This window comes from Papio anubis, chromosome 12, assembly GCF_008728515.1.
Source record: "Papio anubis isolate 15944 chromosome 12, Panubis1.0, whole genome shotgun sequence".
Taxonomy (NCBI): Eukaryota; Metazoa; Chordata; class Mammalia; order Primates; family Cercopithecidae; genus Papio; species Papio anubis.
This window is the reverse complement of record NC_044987.1, coordinates 15,531,157-15,554,173: the sequence shown is the minus strand read 5'-3', so window position 1 is coordinate 15,554,173 and position 23,017 is coordinate 15,531,157. Positions and strand designations below refer to the sequence as shown.

Here is a 23,017-nt window from a genome sequence, read left to right as displayed (position 1 = left end):
TGGGTTGATCCAAAATTGGGGTTTGACAGAACGAGAGGTCTTGGAAGGTCAAGTGAAGTGAGAAGTTGCCCTGAGAGTGTAGCTGAACATTCCTGAGATCCAATGAGGAAAGTGAACCAAGAGGATCTAAGACCTAGACCAGTGCTTCTCAAATTTGATCACGCATCACTATCCCCTGAAGAGCTCATAAAACCACAGCTGGCTGGGCGTCACCCTGAGTTCCTTTTTTTTTTTTTTTTTTTTTTTTTGAGACGGAGCCTCACTCTGTTGCCCAGGCTAGAGTGCAGTGGTGCAATCTTGGCTCACTGCAACCTCTACCTCTTGGGTTCAAGTGAGTCTCCTGCCTCAGTCTCCCAAGTAGCTGGGATTATGGGCACACGCCACCACATCTGGCTAATTTTTCTATTTTTAGTACTCACAGGGTTTCACCATGTTGGCCAGGCTGGTCCTCAACTCCTGACCTCAGGTGATTCGCCCTCCTCTGCTTCCCAAAGTGTTGAGATTACAGGCATAAGCCACCGTGACCGGCCCTCACCCCAAGTTTCTGATTCAGTAGTTCTGGGTTGGGGCCCAAGAATGTGCATTACTGACAAATTCCCTGATGCTGATGCTCTAGGCCCGGGGGGAGCGGGGAAGCACACTTTGAAAACCCCTGGTGGAGAGCAAAGCATCAGCAGCAGGCAGACATTGAATCATTTCCAGAGTGAATGGATGAAAAGAGGTGTCTTCTTTAGGAAGAGAGGTTTCCCTGCAGTCAAAGACTAGGCTGATGGTAAGGCCACATGGGATAACTTAAGGTTAGGTAGGCAGAGCCGAACTTCAGAGTCTGGATTCAGAGACGGAGCAATTTGGGGGGACAAGGCCGAGGACTGACCCTGCCAGGAGAATGATGGGAGATCAAGGAATTGGGAGTTACAAGGGTATTCAAAATGAATTATTTCTGGCAGAGGCTAGAGTCTAGAGGACAGTTCCAACAGGAAGTGAAGATCTGAAGGGGGAAGTAGTTACGCCGGGCCTGAATTCTGTAGCGCTGACCCTGTGCAGGCCCTACAGACAGTAGTCCATCCAGGTTAGTGCACCAGAACTAGCAGCAAAATCTACGGGAACTGTGCGATCCCTCAGCAACGACGCTGCAGACTGTGTAGCTTCCCTTACAGCTTTATAGGAGCCACGGCGAGCACACCCTGTGGGGGCGACTACGATTTTTAGTTCGTGGTCCCCTCCAGCAGGCATTCCCCTCCATCCGCCGCACTGATGAGTGCCGGGGCTCAGGTGCTGACCGTGCTACTTAACACCTGTGCAACCCTCCTCAAAGCTCCTTACCTCCTCATGCCTCAGGTTTCCCGCTTAAAAATGCGCTAACAGTAGTAAACCACACAACCTCAGCGAGATGACACAGTGAGGTGGTTAACGTAAAGCTCTGGACACACAGTGCGCACCTATACATCAGTTATTAAGTGTCCTGTTGGCTACTACAGGTCCTGGCCAATGCCGAGTCGCGTGTGGCCTGTGAGCCTCACGCTGCGGAGGGCGCACGTCCCCGCACATCTGCAGGATGGCGCCGCCTTCCCCCTTAACCGGCCGGACTCTGGAATGCTGGTGCCTGGGCGGGACCAGAGGCCTGGGAGGTGTCTGCGCAGCCGCAGAAGGGCTTGCAGTGGCGCCTGCTGGGCGCTTGGGGGCCGCTGGGTTAGCCCCGCCCCGAAGGGTCAGAGGTCAGGGGTCAGGGGCCGCCGGATGGCGTAGGATCAGCTGCTGGTGGTGGTGATACCGGGTCCCCCGCCTATGGCGCCGGCGCAGCGCTGCCCTCTGTGCCGCCAGACCTTCTTCTGTGGTCGCGGGCACGTCTACAGCCGCAAGCACCAGCGGCAGCTGAAGGAGGCTTTGGAGAGGCTCCTGCCCCAGGTGCGGCGGCAAGGCTAGAGATGGGATGGGAGTGCGGGGCAGGTCGGTGAAGGCCAGAGCGGGTTGATTTGGGTGCCCCCCTTGGGGTTCTACTTCGTCTCTCTCCCGCAGGTGGAGGCGGCCCGCAAGGCCATCCGCGCCGCTCAGGTGGAGCGCTACGTGCCGGAACACGAGCGATGCTGCTGGTGCCTGTGCTGCGGCTGTGAGGTGCGGGAACACCTGAGCCATGGAAACCTGACGGTGCTGTACGGGGGGCTGCTGGAGCATCTGGCCAGGTGAGAGCCGAACTGGGGAGCCTGCTCCAGCACAGACGCATACATATACGGGAGGAGGGTTTGGAGTGGGTGACAAAAGGAACGCTTTTGTGATTTGATCAAGATGGATGGATTGAGTCACTTCACAGGTGCTGCCAGCCTTTTTAGGGTAGGGGTCCTATGCTGCCACGGTCCCAAGTGGTGCTGGTGGTCTGGCTGCGAAAGCCAACTTGGTTACCGCCCCTAACCTCCCCTCAGATTCTCACAATTTTATGGGAAGAAGAGACACGAGATCTTGAAGAGATGGTAACAGTGTTCCTCTCTCAGCCCTGCCCCGGGCAGAAACCCAGATGTCAGTTTGCATTACAAACCTAATGCTTAATATCTGAGTAATATTTTATAATCTATAGCTGAGATTACTTATCCTCTCCATTTTCAGCCCTGAGCACAAGAAAGCAACCAACAAATTCTGGTGGGAGAACAAAGCTGAGATCCAAATGAAAGAGAAGTTTCTGGTCACTCCCCAGGATTATGTACGGTGAGTCACTGGTATTGAACATGAAGTAGCAGAGTGAATTCTCTGGATCTTTGTCAGGTATGGGAGCTTACTCTATTAACTGGAAAGTTCAGGAGGGACTTCCGAAGTATCTGCTGTCTTCATAGCACTTCTTATTCTAGGTACTATGTTGGACACAAAAATGTGACAGTTCTTGAGGTTTGGTTGGGGGATGGGATTTAGCAAATAGAGAACAATACTAAAAGTTGGCTATTGTCAACTACTTAAATGTGAGGCACAGAGAATACTAACGTTAGAAGAGGCTGTTTATAGTTTGTAAGAAACTGCTGTTCAGCCAGTACCTACTTTTAATAGTTTTGAACTCTATTTTATTTTTTTTGAGACACAGTTTTGCTCTTTTTGCCCAGGCTGGAGTGCAATGGCACAATCTCAGCTCACTGCAACCTCCACCTCCTGGGTTCAAATGATTCTCCTGCCTCAGCCTCCCAAGTAGCTGGGATTACAGGCGCACACCACCACACCTGGCTAATTTTTGTATTTGTAGTAGAGATGGGGTTTCACCATGTTGGCCAGGTTGGTCACTAACTCCTGACTTGTGATCCACCCGCTTTGGCCTCCCAAAGTGCTGGGATTATAGGTGTGAGCCATCATGCCTGGTCTCAGTGATTTTCTTAATGGTATCTGGGAATTCATCTGCTGCCTCTTGGTTGGCAGAAGCTGCCCCTTCTGCTGTTTTGACATATTTTAAGCCAAACTTCTTTCTAAAAGTATCAAACCATCCTTTGTTGGCATTAAATTCTCCAGCTTTAGATCCTTCACCTTCCTTTTGCTTTGTCATGTAATGATTTTGCTGTTTCTTGAATCCTATTAGAAGCTGTAGGTAGGCCTTTCTAACAACCCTGTACCCACATAAAAGCTGTGCTTTCAATATGAAGACAAAAAGGTATTGTGCAAAGCATGCAAGGTGCAGTGATAGCTTCATGAATTTCCTCCTATTTTTTTTACAGTGTTCCTTAGGCTGGATTTAGTTATTTTTTTCTTTGCCTTTAGACCAAAAAAATTTTTTTGGGGGCAGGCATGGTGGCTCATGGGAAGTCAGGAGTTTGAGACCAACCTGGCCAACATGGCAAAACCCTATTTCTACTAAAAATACAAAAATTAGCTGGGTGTGGTGGTGGGTGCCTATAATCCCAGCTACTCAGGAGGCTGAGACAGGAGAATTGCTTGAACCTGGCGAGGCAGAGGTTGCAGTGAGCCAAGATCGCACCACTTCACTCCAGCCTGGGCAGAAAATATAAACTGTCTCAAAAGGAAAAAAAAAAAAAAAATTCTTTTTTAAATTGAGACGGGGTTTTGCTATGTTGCCCAGGCTGGTCTCGAACTCCTGGGCTCAAGCAATCCGCCTACCTCAGCCTTTCAAAGTGAGCCACCATGCTCACCCCTCACCCTTTTTTTTCCACATGGGTTTTGTCAATGTGTATGGATTCATTTATCTTGAAATGCTGGGCAACTGCAGCTGTAGATCTTAATCTACAGTACTTATCAAACAATTCAGCTTTTTCTTGTAATGTCATGACTTTTCTCTGCTTCTTGGGAGCGCTTCAGGCATCACTAGTGGCGCCTCCTATAGGTTCCACGTTACTATTCAAGGTTAATGGTATGACATTACTGAAAAATATGCAGGAACCATGAGTGATCACTTTCACTGTAATATGCAATTTACTGGTGAGACAACTGCTTACAAGATGACCAGCATTACTGTGTTTTAAGCAGATACTCACAACACTTGAGTTCACTGCAGGCTGGTCTTGAACTCCCGACCTCAGGTGATCCGCCCGCCTCGGCCTCCCAAAGTGCTGGGATTATAGGCGTGAGCCACCGAGCCTGGCCCAGGTTAGAAATATTTCTAATCAGGTATTTCCATGGTTATAAATATTTGGTTGCTTGATTCATATGCATAGAAAAAACAGTTGTCATAACTATAAAAAGCAGTACTTAGCAAGTATTTCTAAGTGATTGGAATCGTTTTCCTTTAATATTACAATACTGCCTATTGGTTTGGAAATTAGATCACACTGTATGTTTCGATTTTACTCAAAGGCATCATGAGTACTCTGCTCATTCTTTCATTCTTCATAGTGTTCTAGTTGAGTTAGGAACTATTTTATCAGAAATCATTTTAGCACTATAATAAGGATAGATTACATACCATAATGATTTTCAGACCTTTTTTTTTTTTTTTGGAACAGAGTCTCGCTCTGTTGCCCAAGCTGGAGTGCAGTGGCGCGATCTCAGCTTACTGCAACCTCCGCCTCCTAGGTTCAAGCAATTCTTCTGCCTTAGCCTCCCGAGTAGCTGGGACTATAGGCACACACCACCATGCCTGGCTAATTTGTATTTTTAGTAGAGACGGGGTTTCACCATATTGGCCAGGCTGGTCTTGAACTCCTGACCCCATGATCTGCCTACCTTGTCCTCCCAAAGTGCTGGGATTACAGGCATGAGCCACTGGGCCCGGCCTGATTTTCAGATTTTTAATAAAAAGGATATCTGGATTAGTGGATTAGTGGGGTATATAGTCCTACCTGCTTTGAAGGCTAGCCTATAGTCATACTTACTCTGGAGGCCAAGGCAGGAGGATCACCTGAGCCCAGAATTGAAGCTGCAGTCAGCTGTGATCCCACCACTACACTCCAGTCTGGGCAACACAGCAAGAATGTCTCTTAAAAAAAAAAAAAAAAGGCAATTCAGTTGCAGTAGCTCATGACTATAATTCCAGCACTTTTGGAGGCTGAGACAGAGGATCATTTGAGCCCAGGAGTTTAAAACCAGCCTGGACAACATAGCAAAACCCCATCTCTAGAAAAAAAATTGTATTAGCCAAGCATGGTGACATTTGCCTGTAGTGTTAGCTACTGGGGAGGCTGAGGCAGGAGGAATGCTTAAGGTCACGAGGTTGAGGCAGCAGTGAGCTGTGATCATGCCACTGCGCTCTAGCTTGGGCAACAGAGCAAAAGACCCTGTCTCAAAAAGAGAAAAAAAAAAAACAGTACCTGGAGAGTTTGAACAGGGCGAAAAGAAGAAAACATGGAGGAGTCTGCTAAAGCACAAAACTTCTCTCTGGTCCTCAAATAAAAGTTTTTGGTCAGGCGCAGTGGCTCACGCCTGTAATCCCAGCACTTTGGGAGACCAAGACAGGAGGATCATGAGGTCAGGAGATTGGGACCATCCTGGCTAACACGGTGAAACCCTGTCTCTAAAAAATTAGCCAGGTGTGGCAGCAGGCGCCTGTAGTGCCAGGTACTCAGGAGGCTGAGGCAGGAGAAACGCTTGAACCCAGGAGGCGGAGGTTGCAGTGAGCCAAGATGACACTACTGCACTCCAGCCTGGCGACAGAGTGAGACGCCATCTCAAAAAAAGAAAATTTTTTTTTACAATTCCACATTGTCATTTTCTTTTCCTCTGGTCTCAAACTCCTGGTCTCAGGCAGTCCTCCCACCTCAGCCTCCCAAAGTGCTGGGACTACAGATGACCCACTGTGCCCAGCCAGCCGCCTAGAAATTTCTGGACTTCAACCACAGTGTAATGTTTTTTTTAAATCAGTTTCTTCTATTTCCTTGAACTCAGTTTCCAGGAACTTCTGGTTTGGAAATTAGATACCTGCCTTCCAGGTTAGTCTATAGAAAGTCCAATTGTGTTCCACTGTGTCTTCATTGTCCTGCTCACTCATGTGATACACTCAGGTGTTGTGGATTACGAAACCCATAGAGAAATTTCCTGGTGATAATCGCACAAAGTAAAGGAAAGAAACCTGGCAGTCTATACTATCCATTATCATTATGTGCTTTTAGTCCATTTGGTTAAATAATTTGAGATGCTTTTTTTTTTTTTTGAGACGGGGTCTTGCTTTGTCACCCAGGCTGGAGTGCAGCGGTACAATCATGGCTCACTGCAGCCTCAAACGTCTGGGCTCAAGCAATCCTCCTGCCTCAGCCTTCAGAGTAGGCAGGATTTTTTTTTTTTTGAGATGGAGTCTCGCTCTTTCGCCAGGCTGGAATGCAGTGACATGATCTCAGCTCACTGCAACCTCTACCTCCCAGGTTCAAGCGATTCTCCCGAGTAGCTGGGACTACAGGCGCAGGCCACCACGCCAAACTAATTTTTGGATTTTTTTTTTTTTTTTTTTTTTTTTTTTTTGAGACAGAGTCTCGTTCTGTCACCAGGCTGGAGTACAGTGGTGCAATCTCGGCTCACTGCAAGATCCACCTCCCGGGTTCATGCCATTCTCCTGCCTCAGCCTCCCGAGTAGCTGGGACTACAGGCACCTGCCACCATGCCCGGCTAATTTTTTGTATTTTTAGTAGAGACGGGGTTTCACCGTGTTAGCCAGGATGGTCTCGATCTCCTGACCTCGTGATCCGACTGCCTCGGCCTCCCAAAGTGGGAATTACAGGTGTGAGCCACCGCGCCCGGCCTAATTTTTGTATTTTTAGTAGAGATGGGGTTTCACCATGTTGGCCAGGATGGTCTCGATCTCTTGACCTCGTGATCTGCCCACCTCAGCCACCCAAAGTGCTGGGATTACAGGCGTCAGCCACTGTGCCCAGTTAGGTCCACCTATTTCTAATGTGACTGGGTCAGTCATCAACCTCTGTGATAAGGTTTAGCTGTGTCCCCACCCAAATTTTTTTGAACTGTATCTCTCGTAATTCCCACATGTTGTAGGAGGGACCCAGTGGGAGATAACTGAATCATGGGGGCATTTTCCCCCATACTGTTCTCATGGTAGTAAGTCACATGATCTGACGATTTTGTAAGGGGTTTCCCCTTTTGCTTGGTTTTTCATTCTGTCTTGCCTGTCACCATGTAAGACATGCCTTTCACCTTCTGCTGTGATTGTGAGGCCTCCCCAGCCACATGGAACTAACTCTAAGTCCATTAAACCTCTTTCTCTTTGTAAATTACCCAGTCTTGGATATGTCTTTATCAGTCAGCAGTGTGAAAACAGACCAATACACCCTGTCAGCATCATCTCTCTGCTCCAGCGCTGCATCTTCAGGAGCCCAGGTTCCAGATAAATGAACCGTAGTGGCAGCCAGTGGCCAGGAGATACCAGCAGCCTGAACAGTTTTCGCTTCTTTTTTTTTTTGAGACGGAGTCTCACTCTGTCACCCAGGCTGGAGTGCAATGACCTGATCTTGGCACACTGCAACCTCCGCCTCCCACGGTCAAGTGATTCTCCTGCCTCAGCCTCCTGAGTAGCTGGGATTACAGGTGCACACCACCACGCCCGGCTAGTTTTTGTACTTTTAGTAGAGATGGGTTTCAGCATGTTGGTCAGGCTGTTCTCAAACTCCTGACCTCGTGATCTGCCCACCTCGGCCTTCCAAACTGCTGGGATTACAGGTGTGAGCCACCGTGCCCGGCCTCTTTTTTTTTTTTTTTTTTTTGAGATGCAGTCTTGCTCTGTTGTCCAAGCTGGAGTGCCATGACACAATGACAGCTCACTGCAGCCTCAACCTCCCAGGCTCAAGCAATGCTGCCACCCCAGCCTCCCAAGTAGGTGGGGCTAGAAGCGTGCACCATCACACCTGGCTATTTCTGTATGTTTTGTATAGACAGGGTCACTATGTTACCTGAGCTGGTCTCAGACTCCTGGGCTCAAGCAATCCTTCCACTTTGGCCTGTATGCCTACACTCAAGTGTAAAGACATATAAACCATGTCTATACTAACCAGCCAAATACTTGAACACTAAAAAGAATAATTTTCTTGATGTGGTAATGGTATCATGGTTGTATAGAATGTTCCTCTTCTTGGGAGATACGTACTGAAAATCTGGTTTGACATCTAAACCTATTTTTGTTTTGGCAAAGAGGACATGTGTCTGTACAAAAGAAATGGAGCCAGCGTGGCAAAATGTTTACAATGACTCTGGGTGAGAGGTACATAGGTGCTTATTATACTGTTTTGTTTCTGAATTTGAAATTTCTCAAAATTAAAAAAAAAAAATCTGAGGAGCTTTTCATAACTGGTGGGGAATGGGTTCTGGGCGGTTTTGCCCCTTTTCTTTTTAGATTCAAGAAATCCATGGTGAAAGGTTTGGATTCCTACGAAGAAAAGGAGGATGAGGTGATCAAGGAGGTAAGTTAAAGCAGCAGTCCCTCACCTTTTTCGCACCAGGGGCTGGTTTCGTGGAAGATGATTTTTCCAGATGGACCCAGGCAGGGGATGGTTTCAGCATGAGACTGCTCCACCTCAGATCAGGCATTAGATTCTCATAAGGAGCGCGCAACCTAGATACTTTGCATGCCCAGTTCACAATAGTGTTTGTGCTCCTATGAGAATCTAATGCCACCGCTGATCTGACAGGAGCTCAGGCAGCAGTGCTGTTGCAGCTTGCTTCCTGACAGGCCACAGACCAGTACTGGTCCACGCCTGGGGGTGGAGGGCCCCTGAGTTAAAGGAAAGGCCTCTGAAGAAACTGGCCCCCATGATCCTGTCTAAGCAGCCTCTCTCCCACAGATGGCAGCTCAGATCCGCGAGGTGGAGCAGAGCCGGCAGGAGGTGGTTCGGTCTGTCTTAGAGGTTGGTTTCCCTCGGAGGATCCAGACAAGTATCCAAATCCACTGATCCCTGGCATTCCCAAGTCCAGCATTTCATGAACCAGTGCTGTTTTTTTTTTTTTTGGAGACAGAGTCTCACTGTCACCCAGGCTGGAGTGTAGTGGCACAATCTTGGCTGACTGCAACCTCCACCTCCCAGGTTCAGGTTCAAGCGATTTTCCTGCCTCAGCCTCCTGAGTAGCTGGGATTATAGGTGTCACCACCACGCCTGGCTAATTTCTGTATTTTTAATAGAGATAGGGTTTCATCATGTTGGCCAGGCTGGTCTTGAACTGACCTCAGGTGATCCACCTGCCTCAGCCTGCTGGGATTATAGGCGTGAGCCACTGCACCTGGCCATGAAAAAGTGCTTCTAAGAGAACTCTGACTGCATTCTCATTTGCTTGGCTTGAATTCCCTTACCTGTGCACAAGGGGGCAGGCCTAGTCAGTGAATATGTGGACTGGGCTGGGAGGGAGGGAAGGAAGAGTCTGTAAAACATGGCAGGGCAGTACCTTCCATATGCTAATTTGTTTCCTTCATGTGATACTGGGGTCTGGAGGGTGGAGGCATGGCCTAGGCAGGCTCTTAAGCATCCCAGACACATTTATTTTTCCTGAATCAAACTCAGCCTCAGGCAGTGCCAGACCCAGAAGAGGGCTCTTCAGCACCTAGAAGCTGGAAAGGGATGAACAGGTAAGACTGTTAGAGAATCTCTTGTTGGGAATTTGACATCTTAGAACATTCTGCAACCTTTTGGCCGGGAAATGGAAACAGATCTAATCTTTACCACCCTCATGGCTCAAGGACCTCATCTGCCAGCCTGGCTCATGTTTTTCAGCCAAGTAGCTTCCAGCTCACAGCAGCCCTCAAACTTGGACCTGCCACCAGCTCCAGAGCTTGACTGGATGGAGATAGGACCATCTCTGACATTCATTGGCCATCAGGTACAAAGGATAAGCAAGCCAGAAGAGGGCCAATGCTCCCTCAGGTCTCAGGACCCCTCTTCTGATTTTCTACGTATTCTAGTCACTGCTGTCTCCACTGCAGGCTTTTCCTTCTTACTTCACTGTTCCCTAGTAGTGTTCTCAGACCTCTTCTCACCCTCCAAAGGGATCCTATTCACATGTATTGCCACTTAGGAGTGCCAACTCCTAAATCTTGCCCTCTGTAGAACTCATAGTACCAACTCAACACAGGACTATTATATTTAAATATCCCATAGGCATCTGAAACTAACCTCCACCACTCCTGTATTTCCAATCACTAGATGCAGATCCTTTCCTTTTCCGTCTCCCATATCCTGTCAACAAGCAGTCAGTTTTAAACATCTGTCTGCCTCTATTCAGCCTTTGGACAACTTCTACTCCCCCTTCAATCCTGCCTCACCAACAGAAAATCATCGTACCACTTATGATCTTACTCTACACTTCAGCTGTATTGATTGTGTTGCTTCGGGCTTTTACAGTTGCCATTGCCTAAAACATGCTTTCCTTCCCTTATCACCTAAAGTTTACCTTCCTTTAACTGTTAGCTCAAATGTCACTTTTTCATAAATGGCTTATCTGAACAGGTTATCTCTATTTCAAGTGGATGTAGCACCATGTAAAGTTGCAAACGTAATTTACCTAACTTGTGCTTAATGCTGTTCCCCAATTATATGTGTGCTGTGAAGGCAAGGGTTTGCTCACCTGGCACGTAATAGCCACTCTACTTACGGACATCTCCACTGTTATGACTGTGAGCTTCCTAAGGACAGGGCTGTCTTAAGAATGACTTACTGCCGGGCGCGGTGGCTCACGCCTGTAATCCCAGCACTTTGGGAGGCCGAGGCGGGCGGATCACGAGGTCAGGAGATCGAGACCATCCTGGCTAACACGGTGAAACCCCGTCTCTACTAAAAATGCAAAAAAAATTAGCCGGGCGAGGCGGCGGGCGCCTGTAGTCCCAGCTACTCGGGAGGCTGAGGCAGGAGAATGGCGTGAACCTGGGAGGCGGAGCTTGCAGTGAGCCGAGATCGCGCCATTGCACTCCAGCCTGGGCGACTAAGCGAGACTCTGTCTCCAAAAAAAAAAAAAAAAAAGAATGACTTACTGTGCTTTCAAAGTTTAACATCAGCTGGGGTGCAGAATTGAGCATTGTGGCAGCAGTCACACCCACCTCTTTTGAAGTGTACTTTGTCTATCTTTTCTAGGTTTTTTTTTTTTTTTTTTTTTTTTAAATCATGGCTAGACTTTAACTAGCATTTTTTTTTCCCATTTCCAACTACAGGATATACCAGGAGTTGGTAACATCCACTCAGGTAAGGTCCAGGGCAGAGTTTTTAAAACCCTGGGAGATAATTTTCTTGTTTTCTTTTTAAATAAAGTTGACCAAGATAAAGCATATGTATCTGGTAAAAGCCTTGTATCCAGAATATAGGAAGAACTGTCAACTTGATATTAAACAACCCAATAAAAGCATATGAATAGATGTTCATCATTAGTCATTAGAGAAATGCAAACCACAGTGAAATACCACTATGTATATATTGGAATGGCAAAAATTAAAGACTGACTGTGCCAAGTGTTTGGCAATGTAGAAAAACCAAACCCTTGGCCGGGCGCGGTGGCTCAAGCCTGTAATCCCAGCATTTTGGGAGGCCGAGACGGGCAGATCACGAGGTCAGGAAATCGAGACCATCTTGGCTAACACGGTGAAACCCCGTCCCTACTAAAAAATACAAAAGAAAAAACTAGCCAGGCAAGGTGGCGGGCGCCTGTAGTCCCAGCTACTCGGGAGGCTGAGGCAGGAGAATGGCGTAAACCCGGGAGGCGGAGCTTGCAGTGAGCTGAGATCCGGCCACTGCACTCCAGCCTGGGCGACAGAGCAAGACTCCGTCTCAAAAAAAAAAAAAGAAAGAAAAACCACCAAACCCTCATACACTACTGCTTAAAATGTAAACTGGTAATAGTCACTTCGGAAAACAGTTCAGGATACACCTACGATATTATCCAGCCATTCCACTCCTAACTAGAGAAAAGAAAGCCTGTCTACACAGACTTGTACACAAACCTTCAGAACAGCTTTATTTGTAGCAGCTCCAAATTGGAAACAATTCAAATGTCTATCAACAGGCAAATGGATTAACAACGGAATAGTACTCCAGGATGAAGACAGAATTTTTGATACATACAACACAGATTAATCTCAAAAGGCCAGACCCGGCCGGCGTGGTGGCTCACGCCTGTAATCCCAGCACTTTGGGAGGCTGAGGCAGGTGGATCACGAGGTCAGGAGTTTGAGACCAGCCTGGCCAACATGATGAAACCCTGTCTCTACTAAAAATATAAAAATTAGCTGGGCGTCGTGGTGTGCACCTGTATTCCCAGTACTCGGGAGGCTGAGGTTGCAGTGAGCTGAGAACGTGCCACTGCACTCCAGCCTGGGCTAGCGTTAAGACTCCTCTCAAAAAAAAACCAAAAAAAGCCAGACCCCACTCAATATCCACACACAGAAAATCCTAAAAAATACAAACCAATAAAGCAACAGAAAGATCACTGATTGCCTGGACAAGAAAATATTTTAATGGGGGCAGTGATACTTAGAGGCAGATGTTTGGGGTCTTGATTGTAATAGCTTCACTCAAAAGTCACCAAATTTAAATGTGTATCGTTATGTCAATTATGCCTCAAAGCCATTTTAAAATGACTATCACATATGGGGTACGTTGCTTTAAATTAGCCTAGGGCCTTCTTCCTAAGCTCCAGAATTCCTGGGCTTTGGTTTTTGCTTTTAGACATTTCTAGTTCTTAATTAGGAGAGGTGAGCTAACAGCTAGGACATGCTTCACAATAGCCTGAAGACTTAAAAAAAAAAAAAAAAAAAGGAAGCCTTTATTTCTTTTTCAGGTGCCACACCTCCCTGGATGATCCAAGATGAATACATCGGTGGGAACCAAGAAATAGGACCATCCTATGAAGAATTTCTTAAAGAAAGTAAGTAAACTAATTCAAGAGAGGGTCTTCTAAATCTTCACACTCAAAAACAGTTTCCTTGCCTGTGTGTGATGGCTCATGGCTGTAATCCTAGCACTTTGGGAGGCTGAGGTGGGAGGGTCACTTGAGCCCAGAAGTTTGAAAACAGCCTGGACAACATAGTGAAACCCCATCTCTATATTCTTTAATAAAGAAAAATAAAAAGCTGTTTCCTTATCATTGCACAGAGGAAAAACAGAAGTTGAAAAAACTCCCCCCAGACCGAGTTGGGGCCAACTTTGATCACAGCTCCAGGACCAGTGCAGGCTGGCTGCCCTCTTTTGGCCGAGTCTGGAATAATGGACGACGCTGGCAGTCCAGGTATGTGTTCAGTGCCAGGTCTCCAACCTACCCATCCAACCTCCTTTTTGGAGATATCACCCTTCATCCTGTTAACCCTTTATTTCCTTTCAGACATCAATTCAAAACTGAAGCTGCAGCAATGAAGAAGCAGTCACATACAGAAAAAAGCTAATCATGCTTTACCAACTACCATGAGGCTAAAAGCAAAGTCAACAAACCCCTACTTTCCAACGAATTCTTTATCATTGTCTTTCTTAGGAAACAGACATACTCATTCATTTGATTTAATAAAGTTTTATTTTTCCAAATGTACAATTGGTTGGACCTGTAAAAAAGAAATTAAAAGAATCAGAACCATAAAGCTTTGTTATCTACCTCCTACTCCATGAGCCCACGCATTCCTACTCACCTATTCATGCATCTTCACCAGCAGCTGGAGCATCTCCGCCCTTGGTATTTCTGGTGTAAATTACTTGAGCTCTGTGCTTTGAAACCAGTTTGATAAGTCCTAGGGAGAGAAGATAGTAGGATGAGATGCTTAATAGATGCTGTAATAGAAACTAGTAAGGTTTTTGGTTGGGCATGGTGGCTCATGCTCGTAATCCCACCACTTTGGGAGGTGAAGGCGGGCAGACAGCTTGAGGTAAGGAGTTGCACACCAGCCTGGCCAACATGGTGAAACCCCATCTCTACCGAAGATACAAAAATTAGTGAGGCATGGTGGCACGTGTTTGTAATCCCAGGTACTTGGGAGGCTGAGGTGTGAGGACTGCCTGAACCCAGGAGTTGGTGGTTGCAGTGAGCCAAGATTGCCCCTCTGCACTCCAGCCTGGGCGACAGAGTGAGACTGTCTTTAAAAAACAAAACAAAACAAAACAAAAACCAAAAAAACAAAAACATACTATTAAGGTTTTTGTTTTGGCCAGGTGTAGTGGCTCATGCCTATAATCCCAGCACTTTGGACAGGTGGATCTCTTGAGCCCAGGAGACCAGCCTGGGCAACAAGAGCAAAACAGCATCTCTATTTAAAAGAAAAAAAAAAAAGGCCGGGCGGGGGGAGGTCCTCTCAAAGGTGCCCAGAATGTACTCAAACTCCTTGGCTCAAATGATCCTCCTGCCTTGGCCTCCCAAGTAGCTAGAAATACAAGGGTATCACTGCACCTGCTTAATCTGACGTTTGGTAACAGAGAATCCTACAGTTTTTAACGATCATCTATCTTTACTTTTCCTTTAAATTAGGGGCCCATTATCTTCCACCGCACCTCCCCGCCCCCTTTTTTGAGACAGTCTCTTGCTCTGTCACCAAAGCTGGAGTGCAGTAGTGCCATCTCGGCTCACTGCCACCTCCATCTCCTGGGTTCAAGCAATCCTCATGCCTCAGCATCCTGAGTAGCTGGGATTATAGGCATGCGCCACCACGTCCGGCTAATTTTTGGATTTTCAGTAAAGACAGGTTTTCACCATATTGGCCAGGCTGGTCTCGAACTCCTGACCTCCAGTGATTCACCCGCCTCGGCCTTCCAAAGTGCTAGAATTACAGATGTTCAGTCACTATAGTTAGCTGAGCCTTATTATTGTGGAATTATGGTAATCAAACCATACTACTGAGTAGACCATACTAAATTTCTGGTTTTAAAATTTAATACATCAAAATATTTACCATAAAGGTTTTCAACATTTTCAAAATTGTTTTAAAATAGTAATCTAATTATTTCAAAAACTGTTGTCCCTGTAATTCTATGCATCCATTTACTTGAAACATAAAAGATCCTTGGGCTTCACCAAACTGCCACAGGGTCCACAGCACGAAAGTGGCTACGAACCCTAAGAATTCATCTCAGGAGTAAAACATCAGAATTACATTACTAACAGTCAATGGTCAAGCTATGCCTTTTTTTTTTTTTTTTAATTCTGCTTTTCCAGCAAAATCACTGAAGATGGTTAACATGGTCAAGACAATTTACCCTACAAAACCACACATGTAGGATACACCCCTCACCTTTACTAAGGAGCTCCTGAAGGGCTGCCCTGGCCAGGGAGCCTCGAATCTTCAGTCTCTCAGAGACTACAGCTGGGGTTATAAGTTTATAGTTGGGAACTTCCTTACAGAGTTTGTCGTAGGTAGCTTTGTCAAATAAAACTAAGTTATTGAGCTTGTCCCGAACTTTGCCTTTGGACCACTTCTGCTCACCAAAACAAAACAGAAACAAGTTAGTATTTCTGGCAGAAGCACCCTTTCCCTCTCGAGTAATCTGCGTCAGAGAAATCTGTTCCATCATCATCAAAGATAAATTACACATTACTAAAAAAAAAAAAAAAAAAAAACCCGACAGGTGCTTGGGCTTCAGAACAGGGGCCGAGCCCCACTAGATCAGTTAAAAATCACACGACAGGCACAGAGGCAGACACTTTACACACTGGTCTCATTTTCATGATCCTAATGGAAACTAGAAAAAAGAATGAATGGTGATGGGAGGATAAACTCTCACATTTTTACTCTAGAAATCTATACCTGAAAAACCAATTGCTATACAAGCTACCTATTACCAGAAGGCTCCTAGTCTCTCTCAGAGGAATCTTATTCCTACCTTCTTTTTGGCCTTGCCCCCAGATTTGTTCACTGGGTCTTTGTCTTTCTTGGCCGACTTTCCGGCGTCCTTCTTCTTCTTGTCGTCCTTGGGCGGCTGTAGGAGGGCAGCGGGAATGCAACCAGGTCCTCAAGTAGCCCCAAACTCCCCTAATACTGCGCCCTCAGCCCCCGCAAACTCCACCACCGAGCACATGGGCGAAGCAATAACCGCGCCCGCCCTGCAACCAAGGCCGGCAGGCCAAGGAGAGCTCCCGCCGAAGGCTCTCTCCACTGAGTCCTCAAACCCAAGAACCCCGGCGAGTTCATACCCCTGAAGCTTACCATTGCGAAGCTCGGGGAGCAGCAGCAGACACCGCAGGCTTGCTAAGATGTCGGACAAAAAGGAAGCGCTGCTCAGAAACGGGCCCAGAAACCTCTGTCCGCTGTAAGTACTTCCGGGGCAAGAGGCGGAGCCAGGAGGAGGAAGTCCCACGGCGAAGCGCTCGCCCTCTAGCCTCAAGAGGAAGACAGGAAGTGAATTCCAGTTCCCAAGCCGCACCGCCTAAATACCGCGCCAGGTTGTCGGAGTCCGGGCTAGTTGTGACGCAGTACTGTAGTACTGTTTTCCGGCACTGATAAACGGAAAACAATCCACCAGGTCTCGGCAACTAACTTTCCGGCACTACTTATGCCCGAGCGTGTCGCTCCCAATGCGCAGGCGCCGCAGGTGCCGCAGGTGGCGGCATGCAGGGCCTGGGAGGAGGAGGAGGAGGAGGAGGCTGGGGTGGGGCCGGGGGCAAGTGCTGTGATGCGGTTCCGGGGAGGGGCCTTCGGGTAGCGGCCGAATGACAGTTTCCGAGCGGCAGCGGCAGGGATGGCGATTTTTAGTGTGTATGTGGTGAACAAAGCTGGCGGCTTGATTTACCAGTTGGACAGCTACGCGCCACGGGCTGAGGCTGAGAAAACTTTCAGTTACCCGCTGGATCTGCTGCTCAAGCTACACGATGAGCGTGTGTTGGTTGCTTTCGGCCAGCGGGACGGCATCCGAGGTGGGCTAGGCTCGGGCCAGAGGCGGGGGGGGGTGGGGGGGGACGGGCCCCAGTGCTGCAGAAGTGGGTTGGTTGTAGGTGCGGGGCTGGGGGAAAGGGGGTGGTGTCGGGTCTCTTGTCCCCGCGGCGGAATCCCGGGGCTGCAGTTTCGCTGACCGTTAGCTTTACCTCTGCAGTGGGCCATGCAGTGCTGGCCATCAATGGCATGGACGTGAACGGCAAGTACACGGCCGACGGGAAAGAGGTGCTGGAGTATCTGGGTAACCCTGCTAATTACCCGGTGTCCATTCGATTTGGCCGGCCCCGCCTCACTTCTAATGAGAAGCTCATGCTGGCCTCCATGTTCCACTCGTAAGTCCACCGTCTCCTGAACGGCAGCGCTTGTAATTTGTCTACCTTTTCTTAAATCGTCATTTTGGTGTTATGAAAAACGCAACCGATCCAGATCTAGATTTTAGGTAATAGTGGCAGTGGTGTCATTTTTTTTGTGGGGGGAGAGGAGGGGGCACGGAGTATCGCTCTGTTACCCAGGCTAGAGTGCAGTGGCGCGATCTTGGCTCACTGCAATCTCTGCCTCCCAGTTTCAAGCGATTCTCCTGCCTCAGCCTCCCGAGTAGCTGGGATTACAGGCGCGCGCCACCAGGACCAGCTAATTTTTGTATTTTTAGTAGAGACGGGGTTTTTTTTTTTTTTGAGACGGAGTCTCGCTCTATCACCCAGGCTGGAGTGTAGTGGCCGGATCTCAGCTCACTGCAAGCTCCGCCTCCCGAGTTCACGCCATTCTCCTGCCTCAGCCTCCCGAGTAGCTGGAACTACAGGCGCCCGCCACCTCGCCCGGCTAGTTTTTTGTATTTTTTTAGTAGAGACGAGGTTTTGCCCTGTTGGCCAGGCTGCTCTCAAAACTCCTGACCTCAGGTGATCCACCCGCCTCCGCATCCCAAAGTGCTGGGATTACAGGAGTGAGCCACTGCCCCCGGCCGAGGTGTCATCTTACTTAAAGTCAACTTCTCTTCGCTGAGCCTTAGTTTCTTCATATTTAAAGAAAGCCAGTTTAACTAAATGATCTTAAAAAATCTTTTCCTGCTCTCAATTGTGGTATCAGATGTGCCAGCTTTTGCTTAAAAGCACAAGCTTAGTAAGCGCGGCACACATTCCTAGAGTAATCATTTTATCCAAAGTTTTAGATTTAAAATGTCTTAAAGTATGAATGTAAAATATTCACAGAATTCAAATGAATTTAAAAATTTTGACACTATTGCCAGACAGTTCACACTACTTCTCCTGACTGTCCCAGGCCATAATGTTAACTCCTCAGCAAATAGGGACACTTCAGTGGAAGTTTGAGAAGCACTCCTGCCTTAGAGCAACTTTGCCTCCTTTGCATATAGGCTGTTTGCCATCGGCTCCCAGCTGTCTCCTGAACAGGGAAGCTCAGGCATTGAGATGCTGGAGACAGACACATTCAAATTGCACTGCTACCAGACACTGACAGGTATGCATCTCCACGGAGGCCAGAGGAGTGTGATGGAGAAGGTGGGGAAGAGACACTGACAAGTTTGCATCTCCAGGTGGGCCAGAGGAGTGTGGTGGAGAAGGTGGGAGGAGGGGATTGACCAAAGACACCTTTGGTAAGCAGGAAGAGGGGGTGTACTTTTCCTGGCACAATTCTTTTTTTTTTTTTTTTTTTTCTGAGCTGTTTCACTCTTGTTGCCCAGGCTGGAATGCAGTGGCATGATCCGCCTCCTGCGTTCAAGCGATTCTCCTGCCTCAGACTCCCAAATAGCTGGGATTACAGGCATCCATCAACATGCTCGGCTAATTTTTATATTTTTAGTAGAGACGGGGTTTCTCCATATTGGTCAGGCGGGTCTCAAACTCCTGACCTCAGGTGATTGCCCACCTCGGCCTCCCAAAGTGTTGGGATTACAGGCATGAGCCACCGCACCCGGCCCACAATTCTTTTTTTTTTTTGAGATGGAGTTTCACTCTGCCACCCAGGCTGGAATGCAGTGGCATGATCTTGGCTCACTGTAGCCACCACCTCCTGGGTTTAAGCAATTCTCCTGCCTCAGCCTCCCAAGTAGCTGAGACTACGGATGCCCACCACCATCCCCAGCTAATTTTTTGTGGGGTTTTTTTGTTTTGTTTTGAGACAGAGTCTCGCTTTGTCGCCCAGGCTGAGTGCAGTGGGACGATCTTGGCTCACTGCAGCCTCCGCCACCCGGGTTCAAGCAATTCTCCTGCCTCAACCTCCTGAGTAGCTGGGATTACAGGTGTCTGCCACCACGCCCAGCTAATTTTTGTATTTCTCTAGGAGAGATGGGGTTTCACCATGTTGGCCAGGCTGTCTCGAACTCCTGACCTCACGTGATCCACCTGCCTCAGCCTCACAAAGTGCTGGGATTACAGGCATGAGCCACCGTGCCCGACCTTCCTGGCACAATTCTACAGACACATCTGTTTGTTTGTTTTGCAAATACAAAACCAGTATTTAATCTGAAACTGATTTTGTGCATGCCACCCAGCATGTTCAGCACAGGTTATCTTGTGTTCAGATAAAACTCACCTTAATGCTAGCCCTGTTGCATGTACTTTGGAAGGTGTTAAATGTCTTTCCAAAATGAAATGTGAAAGCCAAATGGATATGACCTTTGGATTGCGAGTGTCATTGCTTCACCCCTTAATTTACTGAAAACTGCCTGAGTTTGTCCCTTGCCTAGCAATGTTTCTGCTGAGGGACTCCAAAACTGTTAGTTAGTAAGTGGTACAGCTAGAACTCAAAGCTTGGTCTTAATCAGTTGGGTGACATAATAAAGTTACTTCACTTCTCTGGTCTCATCAGTAGATTCAAAGTCTTGCCTTTTCTGCATTATGTGGTAAAAAGAATAAAATTAAAATGGGCTTATAAAAGTGTTTTGCAAAATTGAAAGTACTGTACAAATACAGAATGACACTATTTGCTCCAATGTCTACCCTTTAGTAACCATTCTTGGTCTCTCTCCAGGGATCAAGTTTGTGGTTCTAGCAGATCCTAGGCAAGCTGGAATAGATTCTCTTCTCCGAAAGATTTATGAGATTTACTCAGACTTTGCCCTTAAGAATCCATTCTACTCCTTAGAAATGCCCATCAGGTAAGTGGCTCCACTTCTAGATACTGGTTAAAGCCTCCTTGCCCCAAGCCTCCTTGCCCCTCCCTGTGTGCTCTGTCCAAAGTTAGTTGAAGCATAGTAGAGTATTACTTTTTTTGTTTGTTTTCGAGACTGAGTTTCGCTCTTGTTGCCCAGGCTGGAGTGCAATGGCGCGATCTTGGCTTGCCGTAACCTCCGCCTCCCAGGTTCAAGCGATTCTTCTGGCTCAGCCTCCCGAGTAGCTGGGATTAAAGGCATGTGCCACCATGCCTGGCCAATTTCATATTTTTAGTAAAGACAAGGTTTCACCATGTTGGTCAAGCTGGTCTCGAACTCCCGGCCTCAGGTGATCCACCCGCCTTGGCCTCCTACAGTGCTGCGATTACAGGCGTGAGCTACTGCACCTAGTTGAGTATTACTTTTAAGTAAGATAGAAGGACAGGCCGGTGGCTCACATGTGTAATCTCAGCACTTTGGAAGATGGGGGGGGTAGGATCACTTTAGCCCAGGAGTTTGAGATCAGCCTGGACAACATAGACCCCATCTGTACAAAAAAAAAAAAAAATTAGCCTGGTGTGGTGGCAGACACCTGTAGTGCCAGCTATTAAGGAAGCTGAGGTGGGAGGATTACTTAAACTCGGAAGGTCAAGGCATCAGTGAGCCATGCTCATGCTACCGCATTCCAGCCTGGGCAACAGAACAAGACAGTGTCTCTAAATAAATAAGACAATCGCTGGGTGCGGTGGCTCACGCCTGTAATCCCAGCAATTTGGGAGGCCGAGGCGGGCAGATCACTTGAGGTCAGGAGTTTGAGACCAGCTTGGTCAACGTGGTGAAACCCCACCTCTACTAAAAATACTGAAAATACAAAAATTAGCCGTGTGTGGTGGTGTGCACCTGTAATCCCAGCTATTCTGGAGGCTGAGGCAAGAGAATCACTTGAACCTGGGAGGCAGAGGTTGCAGTGAGCTGAGATTGTGCCACTGCATTCCAGCCTGGGTGACTCTTTAGAGAAAACAGTCTTTCCTTGGGGTTTATGTCATTTTTTTGGTTTTTGTTGTTGTTTGTTTTTGAGACAGAGTTTCACTCTTGTCACCCAGGCTGGAGTGCAATGGTGCGGTCATGGCTCACTGCAACCTCTGCCTTCTGAGTTCAGGCGATTCTCCTGTCTCAGCCTCCAGAGTAGCTGGGATTACAGGTGCCCGCCACCATGCCCAGCTAATTTTTATATTTTTAGTAGAGACAGAGTTTCACCATGTTGACCAGGCTGGTCTCAAACTCCTGACCTCAGCTCATCCACCAACCTCAGCCTTCCATGATACATGTTGTTCTTCAAGTAGTTTCCCCTGGCTTAAGTGGGGAGAAAGCCTCAGGCCTCACGCTTTTTTTCCCACCTTGGGCCTGGCTTAGGTGTGAGCTCTTTGACCAGAACCTGAAGCTAGCCCTGGAGGTGGCAGAGAAGGCTGGAACTTTTGGACCTGGGTCATAGGCTGAACCTGTGATGGACCCCCAAATTCTGAGAGTTCCTGCAAAAGGAATACTGCTGTTTATACTCCAGTGGAAACCCCAGCAGCCTTGTTAGTGCACTGGAAAATGGGAGAATGCGGACCCTGAAGACAAAACTGATTCCTGAGCCTTAACACTGTGTTCTTTCCTTCTGTATATACCATGGTCTTACTTTCCAGCTCTGTATGGATTTATTTTTGGAGGAGCTAGGTCCATAAATGTTGTAATAAATATTCCTTTGATCTTGGTGTTTGCTCTCTATCTTAATCGATGGTTTTGGGGGAAAGGTAAAGGAAGGGAGACAAAAATGGTGAGGGAATTCTGGGAAGATGATTATGTTCTAGTAAAAAACATAACAAATATGTGTTCATTAAATAAATGAACATAAGATTTTGAAGCATGAGCACTGGATCTAGTCCCAGAATTGCTGCTGATTTCCTGGGGTCCTGGGGTGGTGGTGGCCATGGTGGTGGCTGTTATAATGATGATGATGGGCCGGGCGCAGTGGCTCAAGCCTGTAATCCCAGCACTCTGGGAGGCCGAGACGGGCGGATCACGAGGTCAGGAGATCAAGACCATCCTGGCTAATACAGTGAAACCCCGTCTCTACTAAAAAAGTACAAAAAAACTAGCCGGGCGAGGTGGCGAGCGCCTGTAGTCCCAGCTACTCCAGAGGCTGAGGCAGGAGAATGGTGTGAACCCGGGAGGCGGAGCTTGCAGGGAGCCGAGATTGCGCCACTGCACTCCAGCCTGGGGGACAGAGCGAGACTCCGTCTCAAAAAAATAAATAAATAAAAATAAATGATGATGATGATGGAACATATATCAAGCACTTACAGTCAGGCATTCCTGCTTTATCTCACTTGATCTTCACCCTAAGTCCAGGGGGTACGTTCTGTTACAGATTTAGCAGACTTTCTGCCTCAAAGTTTCCAAGCTAGTTACTGACAGTATGGGTTTGAACCTAGGCTTTCTGACTACACATTCAGTAAACCACTGTTACACTTCCTCCCTCCATCAAGTTATTTAACCTGTCCACAACCCAATAGCTTTATCTCTAAAATAGTCATTGAACTATTCAATGTTCAGGTGAAGGCAGAGGAGGCATGAGCTTTAAAGGAGTCCATCTACACTTCAGCTTCCCGATTCCAGGGAAATGAAGTCTT

At 47.5% G+C, this 23,017-nt stretch overlaps 3 protein-coding genes across 6 annotated transcripts; 2 read left to right on the top strand and 1 right to left on the bottom strand.

Annotated features, from left to right (window-relative positions):
• Positions 1-1,694: 1,694 nt before the first annotated feature.
• Positions 1,695-13,960, top strand: CCDC84 (coiled-coil domain containing 84). 4 transcript variants are annotated; one of them, XM_021926610.2, is made up of 11 exons: positions 1,695-1,905; positions 2,017-2,180; positions 2,599-2,697; positions 8,753-8,819; positions 9,201-9,263; positions 9,912-9,976; positions 10,122-10,227; positions 11,552-11,582; positions 13,153-13,257; positions 13,485-13,617; positions 13,711-13,960. In XM_021926610.2, the coding sequence occupies exons 1-11, from the start codon at positions 1,786-1,788 to the stop codon at positions 13,769-13,771; spliced, it is 1,014 nt and encodes a 337-aa protein (XP_021782302.2). In that variant the 5' UTR covers positions 1,695-1,785; the 3' UTR covers positions 13,772-13,960. The 4 variants fall into 4 exon arrangements, with proteins under 4 accessions (XP_021782302.2, XP_021782303.2, XP_009185720.2 ...); XM_003910802.5 differs by having other exon boundaries at positions 1,697-1,905; positions 13,171-13,257; XM_021926611.2 differs by lacking the exons at positions 9,912-9,976; positions 10,122-10,227.
• Positions 13,878-16,899, bottom strand: RPS25 (ribosomal protein S25). The gene is made up of 5 exons (XM_003910805.5): positions 16,511-16,899; positions 16,188-16,283; positions 15,599-15,782; positions 14,009-14,107; positions 13,878-13,924 (listed from the first exon to the last, which is right to left on the bottom strand). The coding sequence occupies exons 1-4, from the start codon at positions 16,511-16,513 to the stop codon at positions 14,013-14,015; spliced, it is 378 nt and encodes a 125-aa protein (XP_003910854.1). The 5' UTR covers positions 16,514-16,899; the 3' UTR covers positions 13,878-13,924; positions 14,009-14,012.
• Positions 16,717-22,099, top strand: TRAPPC4 (trafficking protein particle complex 4). The gene is made up of 5 exons (XM_003910803.4): positions 16,717-17,217; positions 17,394-17,568; positions 18,606-18,709; positions 20,222-20,348; positions 21,756-22,099. The coding sequence occupies exons 1-5, from the start codon at positions 17,043-17,045 to the stop codon at positions 21,832-21,834; spliced, it is 660 nt and encodes a 219-aa protein (XP_003910852.1). The 5' UTR covers positions 16,717-17,042; the 3' UTR covers positions 21,835-22,099.
• Positions 22,100-23,017: the final 918 nt, after the last annotated feature.

What these genes read in the sequence shown, in the direction of transcription:
- TRAPPC4 (XM_003910803.4), top strand. Translation starts at nt 17,043, where the DNA reads ATGGCGATTTTTAGTGTGTATGTGGTGAACAAAGCTGGCGGCTTGATT. An exon ending in CTGGCCTCCATGTTCCACTC is followed by an intron (nt 17,569 to 18,605) that starts GTAAGTCCACCG and finishes CTTTGCATATAG; the next exon opens with GCTGTTTGCCATCGGCTCCC. An exon ending in CTGCTACCAGACACTGACAG is followed by an intron (nt 18,710 to 20,221) that starts GTATGCATCTCC and finishes GTCTCTCTCCAG; the next exon opens with GGATCAAGTTTGTGGTTCTA.
- CCDC84 (XM_021926610.2), top strand. Translation starts at nt 1,786, where the DNA reads ATGGCGCCGGCGCAGCGCTGCCCTCTGTGCCGCCAGACCTTCTTCTGT. An exon ending in CTGCTGGAGCATCTGGCCAG is followed by an intron (nt 2,181 to 2,598) that starts GTGAGAGCCGAA and finishes CTCCATTTTCAG; the next exon opens with CCCTGAGCACAAGAAAGCAA. An exon ending in TGACATTCATTGGCCATCAG is followed by an intron (nt 10,228 to 11,551) that starts GTACAAAGGATA and finishes TTCCAACTACAG; the next exon opens with GATATACCAGGAGTTGGTAA.
- RPS25 (XM_003910805.5), bottom strand. An exon ending in GGGGCAAGGCCAAAAAGAAG is followed by an intron (nt 15,783 to 16,187) that starts GTAGGAATAAGA and finishes TTTGGTGAGCAG; the next exon opens with AAGTGGTCCAAAGGCAAAGT. An exon ending in TCAGGAGCTCCTTAGTAAAG is followed by an intron (nt 14,108 to 15,598) that starts GTGAGGGGTGTA and finishes TTCTCTCCCTAG; the next exon opens with GACTTATCAAACTGGTTTCA.